This window comes from Anser brachyrhynchus (genome assembly GCF_964034855.1).
Source record: "Anser brachyrhynchus genome assembly, chromosome: 1".
NCBI classification, from domain to species: domain Eukaryota; kingdom Metazoa; phylum Chordata; class Aves; order Anseriformes; family Anatidae; genus Anser; species Anser brachyrhynchus.
In genome coordinates, this window is record NC_137694.1 from 117117954 (window position 1) to 117140176 (window position 22223).

Genomic DNA, 22223 nt, shown 5'->3' on the forward strand with positions numbered 1-22223 from the left:
ATGCATTTTTGATGAGAAATTCAACATAGACAAAAGGCTATTATCTCTATATAAATGCTATTATTTTCTCACAGAAATAAAAATAGCAATCAGGCAGATCTCAACATTCCTATATTCTCGATAAGGAATTATATTCCCAAAGATTAAGATGCGTATTTAGAGGCCCCCTGGTGAGGAGAACACAGCGAATTCTCCATCACATCACACTGGCATTACTGCAGGTGTTACAGCAAAGCAAACTCATTTGAATGGCCACACGGGAAGTGCACCTTTATCTTGCGCAGATCAAGTTCATGGAGGAAGCCAGGCATAGACTCCTAGACATTTTAACAAACAAATGCTGCAGTGCTGCAGCAATATGGTGGAACAATTGTTAGACAGCAGTTGAAGAAACATCTTCACTAGATTTAGAATCTCCCTTCATAAGTGTATTTTGGGATTGTGTTTATAACTACTATTTTATTTCTTTTGCAGTTAAAGCTAGTTTTGCAATCAGGGTTCCTTTGTTCCATGAGTTGTCTGAGGATGAAGAGAAACAGCTCTTGACTGGACAAGAGGCATCAAAGGAGGCAGAAGCAGCAGAAGTGTTAAATTGCCACAGACAAGACTCAAGGCAGCTGCGGGAACAGGGTACTAAACTTCTTTTTACACTCTGACCAGGCTCCCTTTCCCAAACAAAGAGATAAGAGAACAAAATATAAAAGATTTAAAAAAAAAATATTTATTTATTTATTTATTAATGTTTAAATGGTGAAACTTAACATTAAAAGTATTAGCTGGGATTAATATGCTCCTGCTGGAGGGAAGTGTGGGTCTGATTGGAGCTTACAGCTTTAGGCTGACGTATTAAACACATAATGCAAATAGCTAAGAAGCATACTTGAGAGGAAAGTTAATGAAACAATCCTGTTTTGTTGGCAGACGGTTTCTTGGAGATGTTTTGGTGATCAGATTAAAATTTCTCAGTCTCCATATGAACAGTGAAATAAGTGATGGATTTAGGAAAGGGCAGGGTTAACATGAGTGCCCCCCAACAGATTATTTGTATAGGATCATACATACCTTACAGAAAGCTTGCTTTCCAATGGGGATTTATTTATTTATTTATTTTGCAATACTGTTCTATCATGTTATATATAGCTCCTAAAGCAGAATTAGGAAGTGTGAGGTTTATTCAGATGAAAGCAAGAAGGCAGCCCATTTTAAGCAGAAATCTCTTCCCTTGTGAGTCCCAGGCAACCTTTAAATAATTTTAGTTCTTTCCTTCATGTTAAAGGCTCATTATCTTTTATAGAAATTCTTTAGAAGTCTTCTCATCCCAAGCACCAGGAGTCATTTCTCAAGATAGCACTAGATCTCTTATTCCAGATCTCTCTCATAATTTTGTAATATTGTATTAGTGAATAACTATTCAGAATCACTTATCCTTGGTTCCAAAGAAAATAAAAACTCACTGATCACAGTTTTTATGTGCATTTGTTAAAAAGAAAGGGGGAAGGATAATAACCACTGAATGAAGATTCTCTGCTTTCACAGTTGCCATTCTAGCCCTGTGGTTTCTGATTCAGCATTGACTCTGGCAGCTCTTTCTTTACACATTTCTTTTACTATTCCTGAATCCTCTTTCTTTTCCTCTCAACTTTTTTTTTTTTTCTTTCCACTCCCTCCTTATACAATCTCCCTTCAACCAAAAAGTTGGATCTTCTTCTCTAAGGTAAAGGCATCACATGGCAAACTCTGAGACACTAAATAAATGTGTATCTGGAGCTACCAACATTTCCTTCATACCTTGAAGAATCTTATTATGCAAGCTAAGTTGGTTTAAAGAAGCTTGAGCTGTCTTTACACTGAGAAAAAAAATCCTTTCTGTTTACAAACAGGTGACACAGGAAATGCTGGAAGACTAAAACATCCACTCTCATTTAAGAGAAGACTAGTCATAAGAACTATGGAAGGCAGAAATTTATCCAGCAATGTTACTGAGAGAGTAGCTGGAAACTTTCATTAAATTTGGAGGAAAAGAATCACCTGCACGTAAGTGTTTTTAAGTTCACAGTGATGTTATCAATAATTAACATCTGTATAAATGATGTGTCACTGGTACAAGGGAGAGTTAAGAAGAAGAGCAGGACGTTGTCAAGGGACTGTAAACTTCTTTCTCAGGTGATTTGAACTGCTTCTCGTGAACAACCTACATACAGACTGAAGGAAAGTAAGAAGACAATTTATCACAAGGAAGATATATTGATGCTAATCTTTATTTACATTTTGGAAGGCTGTTTCTTATCAATGTTTTCACCAGGTCTGATCATCTTCTGCAACTGAATAGAGGAGGTATTAAGGGTGACCTTGTGAAGCAGGGTAGCACAGTATGCAGGACCAATTAATTAAGAATACTGTGAATTCATGAAGGAAGCCTGAGGCTTTGGACTAGTAATAGGGCTATTACCAAGGATTAGGGTCCAGAAACTGTTTTTTGGGGGAAGGGGAAAAGGAGACAGAATAACCACGGAGAAAATGAAAACAATAAACAAGATACAGTACCAGGGAGAGTAAAGGCAGGTACAGACCCTCACTTTGGAGTTACTTCGTCTGATTAGGTGCAAGTATTTTGTGCCACAATCATGCTACCAGACCTGGGGATCCAGCTATACATGAAGTCCATCATGGCACACTCCCATAAAGTCATTCCCGAAAGCAGCTTGTTCTTAATGTGTACTTGATTAAAGCTAAAGCCATGCCTTTTCTATGCAAGCACCAACACACTAACAGCATTTGCTTTAATAGCCATGCTGGGAGCAGTGCATGTGTTAGTGTGGATGTATAAGGATGTACAGACGTGCTTGCCTGCTATCTTAGAGCCAGAGGGGTTTTCATTAGATTCAAACAGCAACTGACTCTCCAGGGAAGCTCCTGCTCTTACTTGATAAGGGATGCTCTTTTATCATACATGAAACTGCATGCAGTGATCAGACAGGCAGTGTGCATAGTTGCCAACCAGAGGAAAGCTGTTTTTCTTTAGCATATTACAGCAGTGCATTGCTACTACAGTTGAAGATTGGACTAGAAATGTTTTGTTATGAAAGCCACAGAAGCTGGTGCTACTGATCCCCAGAAGAAATATGCAATTAATGTACTTACTTGAGAGATTTAGGATATCATGTTATTTTTAGGAAAACAGAGCCAGTATGGTGAATGAGAATGGACAAGACATTTGAAGTACTGGGCTTGCAAATCTAATAAGGTTGACACTCTTGCTTTCAAAGAATTTAGTTATGTATTCTCTGACTTTGCAACAAATGAACACCCTTAAAACCAAACTTTAGTGGTCTAAAATATAGCTGTCCATTGGAGAACAGGTTGGATTTTCCTTTCTTCGATAAAATAATGTCTTTTTATTTTCCCACTTACTATTCAACTGTACCTCAGAAAAGTTAAACACATTTTTGAAATGAGGTGTTAACCCTTTACATCTTTAAATCTCCTTTTCTCTCTCTGCTAAGCAATGTTTTTTATCAATCACATAGACTTTTCAGATGCTACCATATGCAGTTGAGTACAACATTAAATTAAAAATAACAAAAAAAAGTCTAAACTAAGGATGCAGTAGTCAAGCCTTTTTCACTCAGTGGTAATATCTGGATCACAGAGAAGTGTTTTAGTTCTTACTTTTAACAGTGAGGTACATGGACTTGCTGACGTCTGCTCCCACATCATTGCTGACCTTGCAGAGGTAGTATCCACTGTCTTCTTCCAAAACATGTTTAATCAGCAAGGAACCATTTGTGAGAAGCTGGATACGACCGTTCAGTGCAATTGGCTGGAACTGAGGAACTCCGGCACCTAAATCAGGACCGACACAAAAGTAGGTTAGTTAGGAAGAAAAGTGTTTCTCTCCCTCTTTTTTTTTTTTTTTTTTTTTTTTTAATAAGGCAGGAACTATAGCTTCCTGTTCTTAGAGGCTCAGTTCAATTAAAATACAAATGGTTCTGGCACCACTGGAACAAATGGAGTACTTCTTTGCCAAAACCAAATTCATTAAATGGAAAGAAGAAAGGCTTTTGGAATATAATGGCAGGAATAATTTCCCATGTTAAAGGTAAGGGGACAAAAAAGGCAGAAAGCAGGAGCAGAAGGAAGGGGAAGAGAGAAAATGAAGAAGATTTTCAGACAGCTCATGGGTAAAAAGGCACATTTGTTGTACATTTAGCAGCTGATAAATTATTGACAATTACAGCTGAACAGTCATACAAGTGTGCATCCCTTATGCATACACCAGATGAATTTCTTATGACTAAGAGGGATGTTTGTTGTAGTAAATATGGAATACTCAAGGGACCTCTAGGACCTTGTTTGCTAAACTCTGGGTAACGTATAAAAACACGTCAGTGACTGTGTTGCTCTTTTCCTCCTACAGCTGACTGACTGATGACACAAAATCCCTGTTCCAGCATGTCTGGAGCCAATATTCATTCAGACTGATTAAAAAAAAAAAAAGACAAAGTAATAAAGAAATTAATCAGACATGAATTTCCATGTTTGGTAATAACATAATAATGGAAAGTCCATAAAAACACAGGAAGCCAAAGATTTCTGTATTAACTTTGGTATTAAGAAAGAAAATCTTAAGACTGAAACAACCTTTCAAAACCCATCAGATGTGTACACTTTTAGACACACACTCAAACTCTTCAAGATATGGAACTGTGGAAGAAGGGCCAGCTGGTTGGACACAGCCACGAGGAACTGGCCCATGTACGTTTTCTCTCATGCCTTCACCAATGACTACTTTACAAGTTTATGGACCACCATGTCTTTGTCCTTTCCTAGAGAAGTTTCCTCCCACCTCTGCATGTTTCTTCTTAAATAAGAACCAGAAAAGAGAAATATAGAGAATGGCTACTTCATCTTTTAATATTGTAGGTGAGTGCACTGTTCCCTTCCACCATGGAGAACAAGCTAAGAATTACACATTTAGCAGAGTTATTGGATATACTGTCTGATGACTCTTGAATTTCTGTTGGAGAGTTGGTCATAATCAAAGAGGAAAGGTCCAAATCCCAAACCTAGCTGGTTTTATTGGACCTACTTTGCCTTGGAAACAAGACATTGGTGATTTAAGGAAGGGAATTAGATACTGCCATATTGCCTGCATTGCTGTGCCATCCAGAGGTCTGCCACAAATTCAGGTTCTCACAGCATCAGGAACCGTCTCAGGGTATATTAAGATACAATTCTTGTAACAAGGGCTTTGCAACCTACTTTATCAGCAGAAGAGAGGATTTGGGGGGAAAATCATAAGGTAGCCTTCTTCAATGTAATTCTTTTATGCAACCTTCTGCAAACTAAGTTGATATCTGTCAGGATTAAGTACTATGTACAATAGGCTGAGTCAGACCAGGAGGAAATACAATGAGGAAATATTTTGGGGAATGATTTAATACAAAATAGCAAGCTATAAAAACCCATGAATACAACATCAAGAATATTAAAAAAGACTGGACATGCGTAGTTAAAATTCTTCTATTCCTAGACGAGTTTGCTTTGGGGACTTAACAGTTACACTGAAGGTTCCCAAGGCTGATACTGTGAACTTAGAAATGTAAAATGGATAATACTTTCACAAAAATCAGTTGCCATTGTTGATTTTTTCAACTGTTTTAGTCATATACTTATCCTTCCTTGTGTTTTTTTTTTTTTTTTTTTTTTAATAAGCCATTTTTTCCTGTCACTTAGCTGGAAGGCACATTTATGCTTCACTAATTCTACCTGTCTGCAATGTATTGCTCAAGCAGATAGATGCATCCACTCACTTTTTATGTTTCTTCACATTAAAAGTTCTGAGAAAAATTTGGTGCTCATAGAAGGGAAAGGGCTGTTAGTCCTGAGGATAAACACACCTGGGCAACATTTTGCATAAGAATTTGCACAGGCTTCTAATTCTTCACACATACCTCTTCTGCTATTACAGCTGAAATATGTCCTGAGTAATGACAGCAACTGCATGCATGTACCTGGAAGAGCTCATGAATCATGAATAACAGAATTGCAGAATGGCTGAGGTTGGTAGGAAGCTCTGGAGGTCACCTGCTCCAACCCCCTGCTTAAGCAGGGTGACCCAGAGCAGGTTACCCAGGACCATGCCCAGGTGGCTTTTGAAGATCTCCAAGGAAGAGATTCCACAACATCCCTGGGCAAACTCTGCCAGTGCTCTGTCAACTGCACAGTAAAAAAAAGTATTTTCTGACATTCAGACAGGGCCTCTGGTGTTTCAGTTTGTACCCATCACCTTTTTAAGTCTGATGGACTTAAAACATTCTTGATGATTATGGTGTGTCTGTATTGATCTCCGTTCTTATTCTTTAGAAACTGCAAGTTTGTTATCTATCTATCCCAACGTACAAAAAAATGAACTCTCTTTTTCCATTCTTCACCAACACAATAGGCCAATGACACTAACTTGCCTGCAGGTGTCCAGATGTCCTTTGTGCTTTATTGTGGTACGTACAAATGAACTATGAACTGATTGTTTTACTCCTGCTGGCCTCACTTTGGCAATTACTTCAGAATTTCATATAAACCCAGCTCATAAAGTAATTATATAAAGGGTCTCTTTAAGACAAAAAGTACCACATAGCCTACAGATTTGTACAGCACTTGAATTGAACCTGGTATTGAAATTGCTATCATGCTTTAGGAAAATAAAGGCTTCTGCAAAAATACTGACCTTTACAGCCAGAGTTATTTTGGCCAAAAACTTAAACTGCAATTTGATGGCTATGACTACATCAAGTATCTTCTAAAACTTTCTCTGACTTAAATACTTCAGAGCTGTTAATCAAAAACATTAAAAATAGTTCCTTGGTGGTAGAGTATCACTAAAATCAAACCACTGTCCTGTTCTCTTTTATTAAAATGGGCTGCTTATCTCTTCATAGTTAATTACAACTCCACTAGCTTGACGTGGCTTCCTTCTTCAACATACAAACAAAATAAAACAGAATTGCTTCTTTGTGACCTATATTCTTAATTAAAAACCCACAATCAATGGGATTTGGAGAGCTGCATCCTTCTTTCCATGACACGGAAAGTATGAATAAAAGTAAGAATAGGTTTTAATGTGAACATTTCTCCTCCTCAAAATATTTCTTCAAGTATAATTTAGACTTACATCATACGGAAACAAAAATTTACATGGAGCATGAAATAAGTATTTCTTCTCAACGACACCTAATTTTCTGCTTGTAAGTATATCATCTGATGTACATATACATTAGAGAATTAACTCATGTACACTGGATATGGAGTTTGGAGAGTTTGTTTTCTTGTTAAAACCAACTAGAAGGCAACGGGCAAAAGGAAGAAATCTAACAGGCAGCAAATTTTAATTAAAAGGCAGTCAATTTCCTATGGTTACTTAGGGTCAAGTGGGGCCAGTTCTAATGCTCTGTTACATGAGAAGAAAATGTTAAATCATTATGTAAAGCGCATACTGAATTACTGCTTATGCTAATGCTACCTGACCTTTCTTCATTGCTAAAAAGATATGATTGGCCATGTTATCATGGATTTTGAAGGGAAAAAAAAAAAGTCAGCCAAATGCTTCCAGTGAACCTTGTTCTAAGGTTGTTTCAATTAAAACAGTATCTCTTTTCTTTCAGCTGTCCACTCCATTGCTCTCCCATTGAGGCCATAGCTAACACATGCACATTCACAGCTCAAGGAAGTCTCTAAGGCAGACCAAAAAGTCCATTTAGGTCAGTCTTGCATCTGTGACAGTTGCCAGTATGATGCGCTTGGGGAAATGATAGAACAGTATAAACATAACTGATACTTCCCTTATTGCACCCTGCTAGCTTTTGACTACATGAACTTTAAACCACTAGCTTAGTGATAAGTAAGCTGTTGCTAAATCAGAATTAATTTGTCCCCAGTGATCACAGGAGGAATCCTACCTTTTGAGTACTTCCAGACAATGGTAGGAACAGGATAACCCTCTGCAGAGCAGTTGAGAATTACAGCTTTTCCATATATCCCATCTTGGTCGCTTGGTTGAACCACAAACCTAGGGGGCACTGTAGGAGGAAGCAAAAGATGCAGTGAGAATTTATGCAAAATTTAAAAACAGCTTTTTGATGATCTGGTGACATAGTAAAGTAAGTTTTATGCAATTGTTTACTTACTGTGCAAAACTATGCATTTCTGGCCAAGGAATACAAAAGTAGTGATCTTGTTAGGGTACAAAAATAAGTTAATAAAAATCTCTGTAGAAGAGATTACAAAATGGACTAAGAGATAAACCTAACTGTCATGGTCAGAAAAGAAATGGTTGTTTACAAAGGGAGAGGTCTGACAGATGTCAAACAACTGAAGTTTTCTTCCTTTTTTTTTTATAACAATTAACTGGTAGGTTTTAGAAAAAGAAGAAATAAAATATATATCCTAAATAATCTTAAATATATAAAATCAATCAGATCATTTCATATTCAAATGAGGGTGTTTGGACTATAAATTCTGATAGGACCTGTCTTTCCAAGACCAGCCATAGGAAGGTTCAACACGTTTTGTTTGCATGATGTTGAAGAGAAAAAGTTTTACTAGAAATAGACGTATGTCAAAGTATACATATTATTAGACTTATTCTAGGGGAGCGTAAAACCAGTGTGAGTCTTCCAGCCATAGTCAAGTACATATATATCTATACATATATAAAAAAACAAGCTGCTCATCTCAAGGAAAAGCTGTACATTTTCTAAATACAGTCACTCAGCAAGAAAACAACTGGTGACAATGCTAGACCTACCTACAGTTTACCACAGAGGATAGATACAAAATGTCATTTGTCAATAAAACCTGAAGATTTGTCGAAAGTTTGAATGAAGAGCTGAAAAGTGAAGAATGTTCAAAGAACCACCAAAGTTATTAAAAAACAAGGGTGTTTAATGGTTTTATCAAAAAGTCAGTTAAAGTCAGAGATTTTCATTGACCTACTGTTCTTTGGTTCAGAGATGAACATGTAAATACCCCCCAAAAAGTCAATTATTTGTGTTGTTATTCCATAAATTCTTCCTTTTATGGTTTCTTAGAGTACTGCATAGAAAATGTAGCCAGGTGACTGAGCCTGACAGAGATATTTTTGTCTCAAACTGAGTATAGTAACACACTGAGATCTAATGCAATAAGGAGAAATTCTAATAGTTCATTCCTTGAACTAAGTGTAAGGGCCACTGCAGCATGTGCACATGGAGACACACATATGGTCATGGTTTCACAGCTTCCCAGGTCCAGCCAGGGCTGAGTTTGTCTGAAAGCTGGGTGCAGGAGGACAGAAAGCCAAGACATCCCTCCTTGCTTTAGCGTGACACATCTTCCCAAATCCCCATCAGGCCCCATCATCTGCCTCCCCAGAGGTGCCAGAGATAATAAAGGAAGCAAAGGAGAGGGCTATAATGTGGGGAAGTGTAAGGCAGTGTAGAAAGGGATCATCAGTGCAGTGACTATTTGTTCGGGGCCCTGAAACTGCTTGTAAAGGCCATGAGTACAGTACTGTTTATACATCAGAAAAAAGTGTATGGCAGAAACACAGCAGAATCACCAATAAATTACTTTTAAAAAATATTTTATTATAAACACTCTCATAATTAAAGCAAATAGCACATCCCATTACACCAGACAGTCCCAAGTCTTCCCTAATGAGAAACTTGATGTCAATGTTGGGTATGGCAGAGGAGTGCCAAAATTTGGAGGTATCTAAAGACATTCTCCAGGTGCAGAGAACCTTTCTCAAAATGGCTTGAGCCTTCTTCCCTGTATCTCCATAATGCACTGCTCCTCTCAAATTTTCTCTTTCCACCTTCAGAGCTACAAGTGATTTTTAAAAGATGAAAACTTTCTTCCAGAGAGGAAACAATCCCTTTAACTGGACTTTTTACTCATTGAATCCTAGAGCTATAGTAAAAGCTGCTTTTTGCCTAAATATGCACAAAGAAGGTCCACTTACTTTAAAAAACATGGCAACAAGAAACAGAAGGAATCAACAGCAACAGATGCAAGAGCCACATTTGTACTAGGAAAGATCTTCTCCTTCTGTAATGGAAACCTTTGCTTCATTTATTGATGTCAAACATTTCAGCTTTTCGAACAGCTGCCACCATGACAAGCAGAAATCATATGTTGTGTTAATTCATGATTGGTAAGCACCAAACATGAAACCCCAACAGCAGCAGCCCTGGGCAATCACCTACCCTGTTCTCATTAGAAACTCATAGAAAACATTCACTTCAGTGGCTCAGTTCTCACTGTTCTGTTCATTTTATCACCAAACACAAAGGAGTTCCAAGTACTTATTTTCCAAAGCAGGCTAAAAGTATAATTAGTTGTACAAATATGTTTGATTTTATACTACTCAGCACAGTGGCATCAGCTTGTTTCACCTGGAGAACTGTAAATAAATTTATATTTGCAGCTCATGAAAAATCAATTACAAGCTGCTTATCCATAAAGAGAATAAAATATAAATATTAAAGGAGGAAAAAAACCCACTGATTAAAAGATATTATGTAAATAAATATATTGTAGTTTAAGGTGTATGGAGAAACTACTTATGTTCACAGAAATCCATCTGTATGTTTATAGAAGTCCAACATTATGATAAACATGGCACATGCATCTAGGCCTGTATGCTGACTCTAGCAAAGGGCATGCTATTTGGGGAGGGGATGTGAGGAATATTCTGTAGCCCATTCCCTTTGCAGTCCCTCAGTATTCACAGCTTCTGTCTAAGGAACACCAGAAGGCCCATACCTGTTCACTATACATTTAAAGACCTTTGTTTTGCCCTACCATCTTTTAAATCTGCTGATAAATATTACTTTCACAACCTCCTCAAATGGAATGTTACAGAAATGTTACAGGTGAAAATATTCACACAAAAGTATTCACACAACAGGAGAAGTCACACACTTCCTTGTGTGATTCTCATATCCAATACCAGGGGACCTGATGAAGGACAGTTCCGTGGTCTTCTTATCCATTACCTTCTTGATTTGGCAGACCTAGTTACCCATCATTGCATCACCTAGGAGTGAATAGAAGCGTGCAGTATTCCCATAGGCAGAAAGTAACTGAAGTGGAATTTTAGCCAGTGGATAATGGGTCAATTCAAGGACTTAAGGGTATTCAGAAATTAAAATTCAAGTTTACTCATCTGAGATTATTCAAAAGAAAGATGGGTATCATCTATATATTGTTCATCTATATATTGTTGTATATATCATCTATATATTGTTAATGTAACTATTAGGGTTTTACTTCACAAGATGACTTTAAAAGCTGTGCCTCCTCTGAAACTGAAAGACACTACTTTTTACCCATCTCCTCTATCCCTAAATATTTGATTTAGTTGTATCAGTCTTAAAGGTGAATGATTACAACTGATGTTGTGGGGTGACTGATAATTACTGGACTCCTCTACTGCTGAAAAGTGTGATGAGTATAATATTTTTTAAATTCTCACTTGCATTTTTTAAACATCTTTGGTTTATTCCCTTCTTATTTTAAAAACATTTTCTTTGTGTTGCCTTATTTCCTCTGGATGACACTGGGAAGAAATATTTTTTTTTTCAGGGAACAATTTCATTATTGTCTTAAATGGGTAGGCACATGAAGAAAGCTCTGAAGAAGCTAAGCAAGATTGCGTACTATAGAATAAAGGCAAGCAGCCATTAAAATACTATTTGCATGAAAGTTATCTCTTTCAATAATGTATTTGTCTAACCACTTTTGCCATATACAGAGAAGAATGGATAGATGTCAAGGATAAATGTTTTTTGAACATTTCTATCATTTCTGTGGCAATGCATCTTTCCACGTCTTTAACAAACTCATGGACTGTAGGCATTCTTGATGTGTTGCACCTTGAATGATGACAAGCTCTGAATTAGGCTTTTCATCGTATTAATTTCATTATATTTTGGTGTATTCCCAGTGTATTTATATTCACTTAAAAAACATAAGATTTAGCTCTGATATTCTTGGTATTATCAACCCTAATAGTTACTTTCAATGCAGAATTTGATAATCAGAATGGTAACTGTGGAAATTGAATTTTGCCTTATAAGTTCCAGAACCAGGCACACGATTAAAAATCAGACTGTTTCCTTATAGCGCCCTATGTACAGAGTAGGTTTCAATTCAACCTTGGCAAAAAACATACCCTTATCTCATAACAGCACCAACATTTGCATTCAGTGAAACTTCCTTGACAATCCAAACAGCCTTCCTTTAGGACTACTTAGAAAAGTGCCAACTGCTGTTTTGATTTTGAGGACATGAACCCTTAACACTTAGTTTTGTGATTGCAAGTAGAAATTAGAAATAATGCAACAGCAAAACAAAATTATGTATTCAATGACTTTTTGATTATTTCTGTATTGCTGTCTAGGTAAAACCACGGGATTTTTCTTCATATAGAAGCGATTAAGAAACAAACAGAGGAGTATTTTTCTTTGTATTTTTCTTTCCTATTGGTAGTCTCTTTCTTAATTTTTTTCAAACGAATAACTTCAGTGCTATGTGCTAGCATATTTTGGAAGATGATGGAGTTAACTACATAAAATAGATTTTGATACTTAGATTTAAATTATAAAGTTACATTCAGCATTTCATTATCTTTGAGGAATTCATTAACCCTTAAAGAAGACTTAGTAAGAACTTATCCAAGTTCATTTGTCTAATGTGTTTAAGTAGAGTTAAAACAGAAAAGAAAGCGATTAGTTTTCTTCCTCTCTAGTCATAAATATGTGAGCCTCCTCTGCCCATTTATAAATGAAATATTCTGAAATAGCTCACAAATATGACTGAAGAGTTCTGCTTTTATTATCACCTTTGTTTCAGCAGCACAGTCCCCTGAGTCCATAAAGAGGGCATTTAAAATTGCTTTAACTGTGAGTTTCTCTCATTTAATGCAGCCCACGGATCTGTGACGAGAAATGAGCTGTTGAATTGTTTAGTGTAAGAGCAGTAAGTTGACAGATGCAAACTATTTAATGGCTGAACTCAAAGGACCTAAAAAAGGTATTTTCCATCAATATTATGACTAACAGACTCAAGATCTTACACAGGGAAAACAAAGAATGAGATAAATCAGAATAGGATGTTGAAGATAACAGGAATGTTATATTGTCATTTTAAAGGCAGGAAAATGTTTAAATTGTCTCCTTGTGTGAAACAATCCTGATAAGATGAGAAAATATGAGTTGGTATCTTAAGAAGATACTGCTTACCAATGTCCTTGCTGCTCACTTGGACTTTACAATCTAGTAATATAAATTAATTTAGGAGTGCCTGTCGACATTCCCTAATTTAATTTTGCTTTATGTAAATCCCAGAATTCTTTCTGACTGTGCTTCATGGCAGAGACCAGGTGGCAAACTCACACACATTTTCCTGGACTTCCAATCTCTGGAGGTACTTCAGGCTCCCAAGTACAGAGATGAGTACGTTACACTCAAGTGCAATCCTGAAGGCCCTTAACATGAGCTTCTGCAGTGGGCTACTGGAGTAAGTTAAGAAATAATCTATGACATTTGCCTAGAACACAATGTTTCATTTTTACATGGAATATTTGTACTTTACATTTAGATCATACTGTCAAAATGATGGAAGAAATTTAATCAGCCAAAGCAACCATTGATGTATTAATGAATGAGATCATTAAACACTGTACTTTAGCAAAGATGAACAGTTATTAAATTTGGTCATTGGACCTAAGGGGTCGATTTAGCTGGTTTAGTAAAACCATTTGCTATGCAGTTCGAGGAAAAAGATGTACTTTTGCAAAATGAGACAGTGCCTAGTGGTTTTGTGTTGATCAGGTTTGTCTCATGAGAACATTAGATAGGAAGTGAATCATTCAACAATAATTTTCAGAGCTACAGTGTAAACACCAGCAAAGAAAGTAAATGAGTTTTGACACTAGCTGCAGCCATGAATCTTTCCCCTTTGTTTTTCCATCAGACTGCATTTGCTGCATCATACCACCTCCAAGCACCAGAAAGCAGGCTGATACTCACTTCCTATATAGAAGATTCAAGGCTCAGGGATTGCTCATTGGGTACTTAACTATATAACAAAATTTGATATTCCTGGCAAGCACAAAATGAAAACACATTTACACTTAATGTACTAAATGCATTAAGGGGGGTTATTAGGTATTTAAAGACCTTATCTCAATTTTAACTTATGATGTGTTCACTAACTAGAATTTTAAAATCGTGATTTATGCACCCACTGCTATCATTGAATTCTCTGTTCTTGCAGCATCTGATACATCATAATACATTTATGAACTTCTTCTACTTGGCTATCAATTAAAATATTTTTCACCTCTTTCTATTATTATTTCATTCTCATTTTAGGAAACCCTTTAGAAATGAATAACATGATAAACTGTATACATATTTTTAATCACTCTTTAGAAGACAGGCATAATGAGTAAAGCCTTAATTAATTCTGCATGATGTGTAAGTATTTAACAGGGAAGATATTTTCCTAATTTCCATGAGTGCCTTTTATGACAGAATCCTATTCTTTCCTTTTTGTTAATAGCATGCCTAGCAAACCAGGAGTGCAGAAATAAATAAAATAATCAAATTAAGGATTTATGAGTTTTTGAGAAACCCTTCTAACTTGCAAACTTTTAAAAATGAATTTCCAGAAGAATTGCAGGTTGGGATCCTGTGCAATGCAAGATGATGAGAATGAAAGCTCTGTTTTCACTCACCTGGGCTGCCTATCTGCACTCTCTGGATGCAGTAAAGAGAGTAGACTTCTCCCAAAGGCTAGTTCATGAGCTTTTACAAGACATTCCCTAAATATAAGAACTAATTGTGAGAAACAAAGTTGTGTTTTTGCAGTAGAGAATTACTTTTCTGTATTCCAAGGTAGTCGTGTAGTCATAATAAGGAGAAATGCTAAGTAGATAAGTGGACAGTAGAAGGTCTCACTGTTCCAAAATAAGGTAGAAGCTTGAGAAAAACAGGATGAGTGGTGTGAGATCAGTAAAACAAAGGTCACAAGTTCTCAAAACTTAAGAAAGGAGAAATTAAAGGTTGAAAAAAAAGAGAAATTGTACATATAGGGTATAGAGGAGCGTCGAGTAGCTTGTGAACCTGTAGTACTCAGCCAGTGAGGAAACAGGGAAGGTGATCAGGGGTCGGGTAATAGGGAATAAAAGGTTATGATTTGTTTACTAAAATGCGCTCCTGATTGACTGGACGCCCGCCATTGCAATCGCGAATAAAATAGCTTCACAGAAGATCCTGTCTGAATAAAATTATTTGAGATTTTTATAAAGCCTTATTTTAGGTGGATTTTTATCTCATGGTTGAGTATAGACTGTAGTTGGAGCATTTCTTGTGTTTGCAGCGGAGCTCACCCGAGCTTGCCATTCTCTGGAGCTCACTAATATCTGGCATCTAGTATTACACTGCACCACACTTAGTAAAGGTGTTTCTAATAATTTCATTAAGTTTTTAGGCTTTCAGATCCACTGGAGGTATTTTCTCCTCTTCAGATTTGTCTGAAATCAGACGATAAGTTGTGGAGGGGAGAAGTACTGGCAGATTTATGCCCAGAGAATGTGGCTAAGTTTCATTTCCAGCTCCTCACTAAGAAACCTGTGACAGAGATCCAAGATTGCCCTGAAAGCTTCTTACCCAGGGTTGTACAGCTGCTCAACAACTTTCTACCCTCACTTTATTTCTCTCTGCAGGCGTCTTCCATCTACTAGGTGATACTCTACAAGGAAGCTCTGTAGAAGCTGGTCATCCTCCTCTGATATTTAAGGCAGGGAAAATCCAGCCTTGATTGCCAGGTATTTTTAGGACTTCTCATCATTGTTTGCTTGCTTTTACTCAGCACAGAATAACAGGAATGGCAGTGAAGGTACACCGTACAGTGTCCACATATTTTAAGAGACCGGTTCTTGTTTATCTTTTGCTATTTTATACTTCTAGCAAAACAGTAGTTCATCTTACATATGAAAAATATTTGTAGGAAGAATCTATTTAGAAAAATAAAAAATCTATTTAGCTGACTTAAAAAATAACAGAAAAATATGAATGCTAAACAACAGGGCATACATATGATCTAACAGATAAAATATCAGGGGAAAAAAATCTCAGGTTACAAACCCGAAGAATTTATGTGGTTGTATGCATTCTGCAAAAGTTTGGGTATTCACTAGTGGTTAAAATGTAACAACAAGCAGTTGGCCTGGGCTTCTCCATTCATCTTAGAAATGGATTGGATTTGGATACTTCCAAGTCTCTCCACGTACCGTAAAATGATATGGGCTCCCACATATATTTGAAATATATTTAGTATTCATCATTTTTAAATCTACTTCTAAAAAGAAAACAATGACTGGAACTTTGTGGTGAACAGTCATATTTCTCTCTACTTTCTTCTCTCATTCATTGTCTACTTGCATATCAAAAACCACATAAATAAGATACTCCCTGAACACATCCCCTGACCAAAAAAAAAAAAAAGAAAAAGACAAAAACACAATGAAGTGTAAATCATACTGCTGAAAAATCATCACACAGCATGGATTAGAAACAAGAATGTAAGCACCACTTCTTCTCCCTTTATTTAGAGAAAAACTGCACAGTGGATTTAGAAAAATATTACATTTCAGTTATACAGCACTCACGAACAGACGAGGATGGATTGGAAAGCTTGGAGAAGAAACAGCAGAAAATCAAGTAGTTATTAAAATGTTTATAGGTCAGGTTGGACGGAGACTAGTAGTGACCACAAATAACCCTCTAATTGCTGTCTTCTGACCTATGTGGAATGAGACAGCAGAAGCAGTTCAATATGAGGGAAAGAGGTCAGTCCAGACTTTTGGCAGAAAATTCAGGTCAGATATCGTATTATATTTCCCCCTTCTCCTCTGAGTGAGAATTATTATCTCAGATGCATAAGCAAAAGTGATTAAGCCATTACCATTTAAATTGAGAGAGAGAGAGAAGAGAAGGTCTTAAGGGAGGCTGCCACAGAGCACTAGCTGGGGCAGAAAGAGAGGGAAGAGGGGAAAAATTAAATAGCCCTCATAACCTCTTAAAAAATGGCAGTACCAGGACTCCAGAAAGCTCCTCCAAGCCTCTGGGCAAAACAGAGTGAAAAGCTACCTTCTATCACATAGGATGTCTTTTAGGTACAAGCACTGAACCCATGTCATCTTACAAAAAGAGGTGCAATTATAGTGACATGTGGGGAGGACAGAGGTATCAGTGTCAATGATGTGAAAGGAGTTTGAAAGCAAAACTTCTCACTACTTGGACAGGGAAGGAAAGCTAAGTTAATACCAGATAAATGCAGGGGGAGAGCAAGACAGTGAGAGGCAGTTGTGTCTGGGGAGCAGAGGTCAGGCCAAGCAAGGGCTCGCTAGAAGAAGACAACAGGAGGCACTTCAGGCAAGGCAGGGAGAGCAGGGCTGCTGTTATGGGAAGGCAGGACTTGCCCCAATCAGTGGGGTGCAGAGCAGAAATCCTAACATGGGATCTCTTGAGCTGTTATAGCCTTGTGGTTCTTGGTAAGGAAAATAGGACAGACAGTGTTTCCAGAGAGCTAGTTTTCAGTGCTACAACCTATCCTACCTATGGTAGAATAATCTTAGATTAGAAACCCATACCGAGTTGCTAGAATGATTCTTTCGCACAATTTCAAGCAGTGAGTATGGTTACTGCATATCACATACTATCTCAGCTGTTATTAAATGGGCATTTCTATGTAGAGCAGACATAGCCAGTGCACTGTCTGTTATGATAGGAGGTTGTGAACTTTCCTTTATCCAGAAAAAGAGGAGAGGAAATTCTTGTGCTGTTTGAATGATAACTAGGGTTAAAAACCAACAGAACAGCACAGGAAAAGAATAATCAAATGCATGTAGTTAATTAAACTACTTCATTTAAGAATTACTAGACAGATGGAAAGACCAACAGACAACTGTACTGAATAATACTTTTAAAAAGTTAAAAGCAGTGAAACTAAAAACAACAACAACAACAAACTGTTCAAGTATTATTCATACCAAAACTTGTGAAAAAGCAATGTACCCATTTGCAGCTGAGTTTTGGGAACATAACATAAGAAAAAGTAAGCATATAAATTCTGTAAGTATAAACTAAGTCCATTAGGGACTCAGACAATGGGAAGTATTGACTTAAAAAAAAAAAAAAAGCTGCTTAACATTTTAAGCTTCAAATGAATTTCTGAGGGGGAAAAAAGGCCTGGAAAAGATGGCAAAAAACAAAAAAAAAGTCCTAAGTGCTTGTAAGAATTATCTTGGTAAAACTCATAAGACGTAGTGTTCTTCAACACAAATAACCAGGGTTATTTGCAGTATTACTTTATGCGCCCTCTTGCTATCAATAGTTTGGTAGCAAGAAAGAAATGGTGAAGAGTATAATAGCCTTATTTTATTTATTTATTTTTTTAACAAAGTGCTTTGAAAAACTTTCAAAAAGAAAAAGAAGCAATTTGTTTATTCTGAAGCTTTGCACAGTAAGTCTGAAAGTGTATCACAAGGTGTAGTCTCTAGGGAGCTTGGCCAAGGTGTGACTTTAAAGATGTAAGATATTGGAGGTGAGGTATCTTTCTAAAATGTCTTTTCCACGTAAAATATTTCTTTACTGAAATTCTATATTAACATTTATTTCAAGGCAAAATGATATGAAGTCAGCATGATCAAAGGGACCATGCTAACTGAGTAACAAACAAATAAGAAAAAGAACAGCAACACACCAACAAAGGAGAGTCTTTTTCCCATGAAGTCAACATCAATGTTTTGCTTTTTTACTGATGTAATGTTATAGGAGAGGCTGTTGTAAATCAAAAACGGGGTTAATCAGACCAGAAAAATAACAGAGAGGAATTTGATACCATTACAAACTCTTGAACCCAATGAGTTGGTTTGCGCGTCAAAATTTTTCAGAATGTCATTACTGTGGCCCCCCTATCTACCCTGTACACTTCAGAGTTGTTGATTAGTTTCAGGACTCACTACTTCTAGATAGAAAAGCCTTATGAGTTTCTATGCTTCACTGCTCTGTGTGCTCTCTATTATGAGGAGAGGATTACCGTATTTTCCTCTGTTTTATAATTCCTATCAAACAGATGTCACTACGAAATACTGATGAAATCCACTTAATTGGTGCCCTTCAAGCTATTTACATCTACTTACCTCTCACAATTAATTGGCTTTGGTGCTCCACAGCTGCTGCATCATTTCTGGCTATACAGGTGTAATTCCCATTGTGCATCAGCGAAAGATTAGAGATCCTTAAGGAGCTGGTGAAGTCGATGTTGTCAATAGTCACCCCAAGGCTGGCTGGGATGGGTCTGCCGTCCTTCTGCCAGGTGATGGTGATGGGCAGATCTCCAGAGACCACCACACAGGGAATGAAGACCCGCTGTCCAATGGAGAACCTTGGGAACTCAAAAGGCTGAATAAAAGGTGGAACTGAAACAAAACAGAAAAGAGGAGCTATTGCAGGTATGGTCCCATGCCTGAAAATAGCATAACTGAACAGATACTTAGCATGTGAGACGCTGAATATGTAATAACAATATCTTTGATAGTCATAAAAAAAGTACATCTTTTGCAAATGCCTTTCTGAAATTGGTTTTCTTTTTCTTGGCCAGATGCATTAAGCAGAGATGACAAGCACTGAAATCCCTGGCTTCTACAGACACCAGAAACTGCTGGCAGGTTCCTGCGAGAGTAATCAGCCCCTCTCCAAAAAATTCCACTTCCAGCTCATGACTCGCCAGATTTTTCACCAGTGTTATTGCCTGGATAGTCCAGAAAGATCTAATCAGCTTTCAGTATTTGGTGTGAGGACCTTGTTTAGGATCATACAATAAACCTGGAAGAAGCTCCAGCTTTGTCTCTGAGACATAATGAAAGGGAGCGTAAGCTTCTATAACTCTTCTTAGATTTTTTTTCAAAATGTTTCAAGGCACAGTTTTCACTAAGACTGTGTGGAGTTGTGCAGTGAAAGGTACATACAGTATTTGTAGGTCAGAACTTCAGTAAAAGATGATTTCTAAACAGAGGGCCAGTACAAGACATAAAATCTCAAGCTGGAATTTAATTCCTGCTAAGCATATTTTGCTTGAATTTATTTCTGCTTTATTATTCTGTGGATGGAAAAAACAAACAAACAAAAAAGACACCAACACACAAAAGAAACAAACAAAAAAAAAAAAACAAGAAAAAACACAAACAAAAGCACTTTTTTGAATTATAGGGAAGAATTTCACTTTTAAGGAAATATTTTGTTCTCAGGTACTGTAAATAAAAACAAAGGAAATAATGGTTTGGATTCAGTAAACAAAACAGGAAGTAATAGGGGGGTCTTACTTTCTGCCAGCTTGGGTTGAAACATTTGCCCCAAATCAGGCAGATTGGAAATCAAATACCTACCCAGCTGAAGAAATTTGAACCTTCTCCCAGTCTCAGGGGAGCACTCTAACAACCAGAGCATTGGTCTAAAATGGGTTTCTGTCAGCCACTCCTAAGAAGACTATAAAACCAACTTTGCAGTCAATACTCAAATACTCACTTATCAAAAGAGAAGACTCTTAGAGGTTATGTACCTTAGATATAGGAGTGCATTTGCCTGTTCTTGCCTGAGAGATTACTTATACATAGTCTGAACTACATTTGAACATCTTTAACAGGAACGATCAAAGGACACCCACAGCAGAACATTTATACTGCTCTATATCAGTTAGCTTCAGAAGAAAATGGAGCTGCTGGATTTATCTATTTGTGTTTCTTTTGTCCTTTCACCCTTTAGCAAAACTAAAGCTGTATTTTCACGGAAAATGAAGTAGAAAAGGAGAAAAGCTCTTCAAAACATTTGCAAGGTATGCCAGCCCATTGACTTTCTTAGCAGCACTTTTACTCCTCCGCCAGTCTCCTTCTTCTGGGATACAGGGACAGGTACTTCTGACCATTACATTGTGGCTGCTCTTCCATTAGGAGTAAGAACGATTATTATTAAGGAAGTGATACCAAACTCCCCGAAGGACAAAAACGTTATTCAATGGCTTATACAAGTGTACATAAGCATCACGGTGCAAGAGGGAGATAAGTAAGATGATAAATCTGCTGCTTTTGGCTTAGACATGTTACAATTTAATGAGGAGAAGTTACAGCCATGCTCGTCTGTCACTGAGAGGTGACATCAGGCCTCAGGTACACAAATGCAGAGTGTAACATCTTCTTACAGGTTTTCCATTACCTTTTTCTTTTTCTCTTGGGACCTAGTGTTACACAGTGAGACAAAATGTCTGCCTGCCTCTTCTATTTGTCTTGGTGTGCCTTACACAATGATTGAGATTTGGTTTCCTTGTGCATCAACAGAAAATGACCAAATTTCTCTCAGTATTTTTGACACACATTTTACAATGTAAGTGGGAATGAGAAATTTTAAGTATGAGACTGTCAGGAGGTTTTGATAAAACCTTTCCCCTTGATGAGTGCTGCTATCTGCTAAATGCCAAACAGACCCTCTACACTGACTGTGTTGGCCAGCACATTTCTGCTCAAACCCTTCTCATATGTATCGTTACCAAAAGATACACTAAAATTCAGGACAAAGTAGTAAATTGCTTCTGTATTTTCTGCTGAGCATGTAATAGATTTGAACTGATCTTTCACAGACAAAATATATCAGGAGTCAGACAACATATTGCTCAAGGATTATTCAATGCATCCTCACCCTTCATCTCCCTGATGAAAAAAAAAATTAGGAGCAAGATCATTAGGTCACGTTAAAATAAAGTATTCCTCACAAAATAATAATTTGCAAAGCTGCATTTACCAACTCTAAAATTTAAGCAGCAGCCTGCAGAGCATTTCAGAAATTGGGTAAAATATTTACAGATAGTACATTTTACCACTGCTTAGGGTTTTAAGATATAGAGGAAACCAACATTTATTTCTGCTTCATAACATATAATGTATATTCAACCTGCAGCATCTTGCAGTCCTGACAAGGACCTTGTTTTGAAAATCAGTGAGTAACGTAAAATCAGTACTTAAAAAAAGTAGATAGTCTAAGGATAACTTCAACGTTTGCAATAATGTTTTTAAAGCTACAATATTTATCAGTTGGGGCTGGTAAAAGGAGTTTCTGATGTCC

General features: G+C 37.0%; 1 protein-coding gene and 1 long non-coding RNA gene across 8 annotated transcripts in view; one reads left to right on the forward strand and one right to left on the reverse strand.

Annotated features, from left to right (window-relative positions):
• Positions 1–22223, reverse strand: part of DSCAM (DS cell adhesion molecule) — a 473116-nt gene that overhangs the window by 143161 nt on the left and 307732 nt on the right. For all 7 annotated transcript variants that reach the window (XR_013945106.1, XR_013945107.1, XM_080576586.1 and 4 more), the window contains 3 exons: positions 19253–19531; positions 7956–8075; positions 3670–3843 (listed from right to left, as the gene is read on the reverse strand). Coding sequence is in view for 5 of the 7 variants with exons in the window: in XM_080576586.1 (XP_080432712.1) it covers positions 3670–3843; positions 7956–8075; positions 19253–19531 (573 nt within the window). In the remaining 2 variants the exon portion in view is untranslated. The remainder of the gene's footprint in view (positions 1–3669; positions 3844–7955; positions 8076–19252; positions 19532–22223) is intronic.
• Positions 19425–20546, forward strand: LOC308188101. The gene is made up of 2 exons (XR_013945155.1): positions 19425–19564; positions 19714–20546. It is a non-coding gene; the product is annotated as an uncharacterized lncRNA (long non-coding RNA).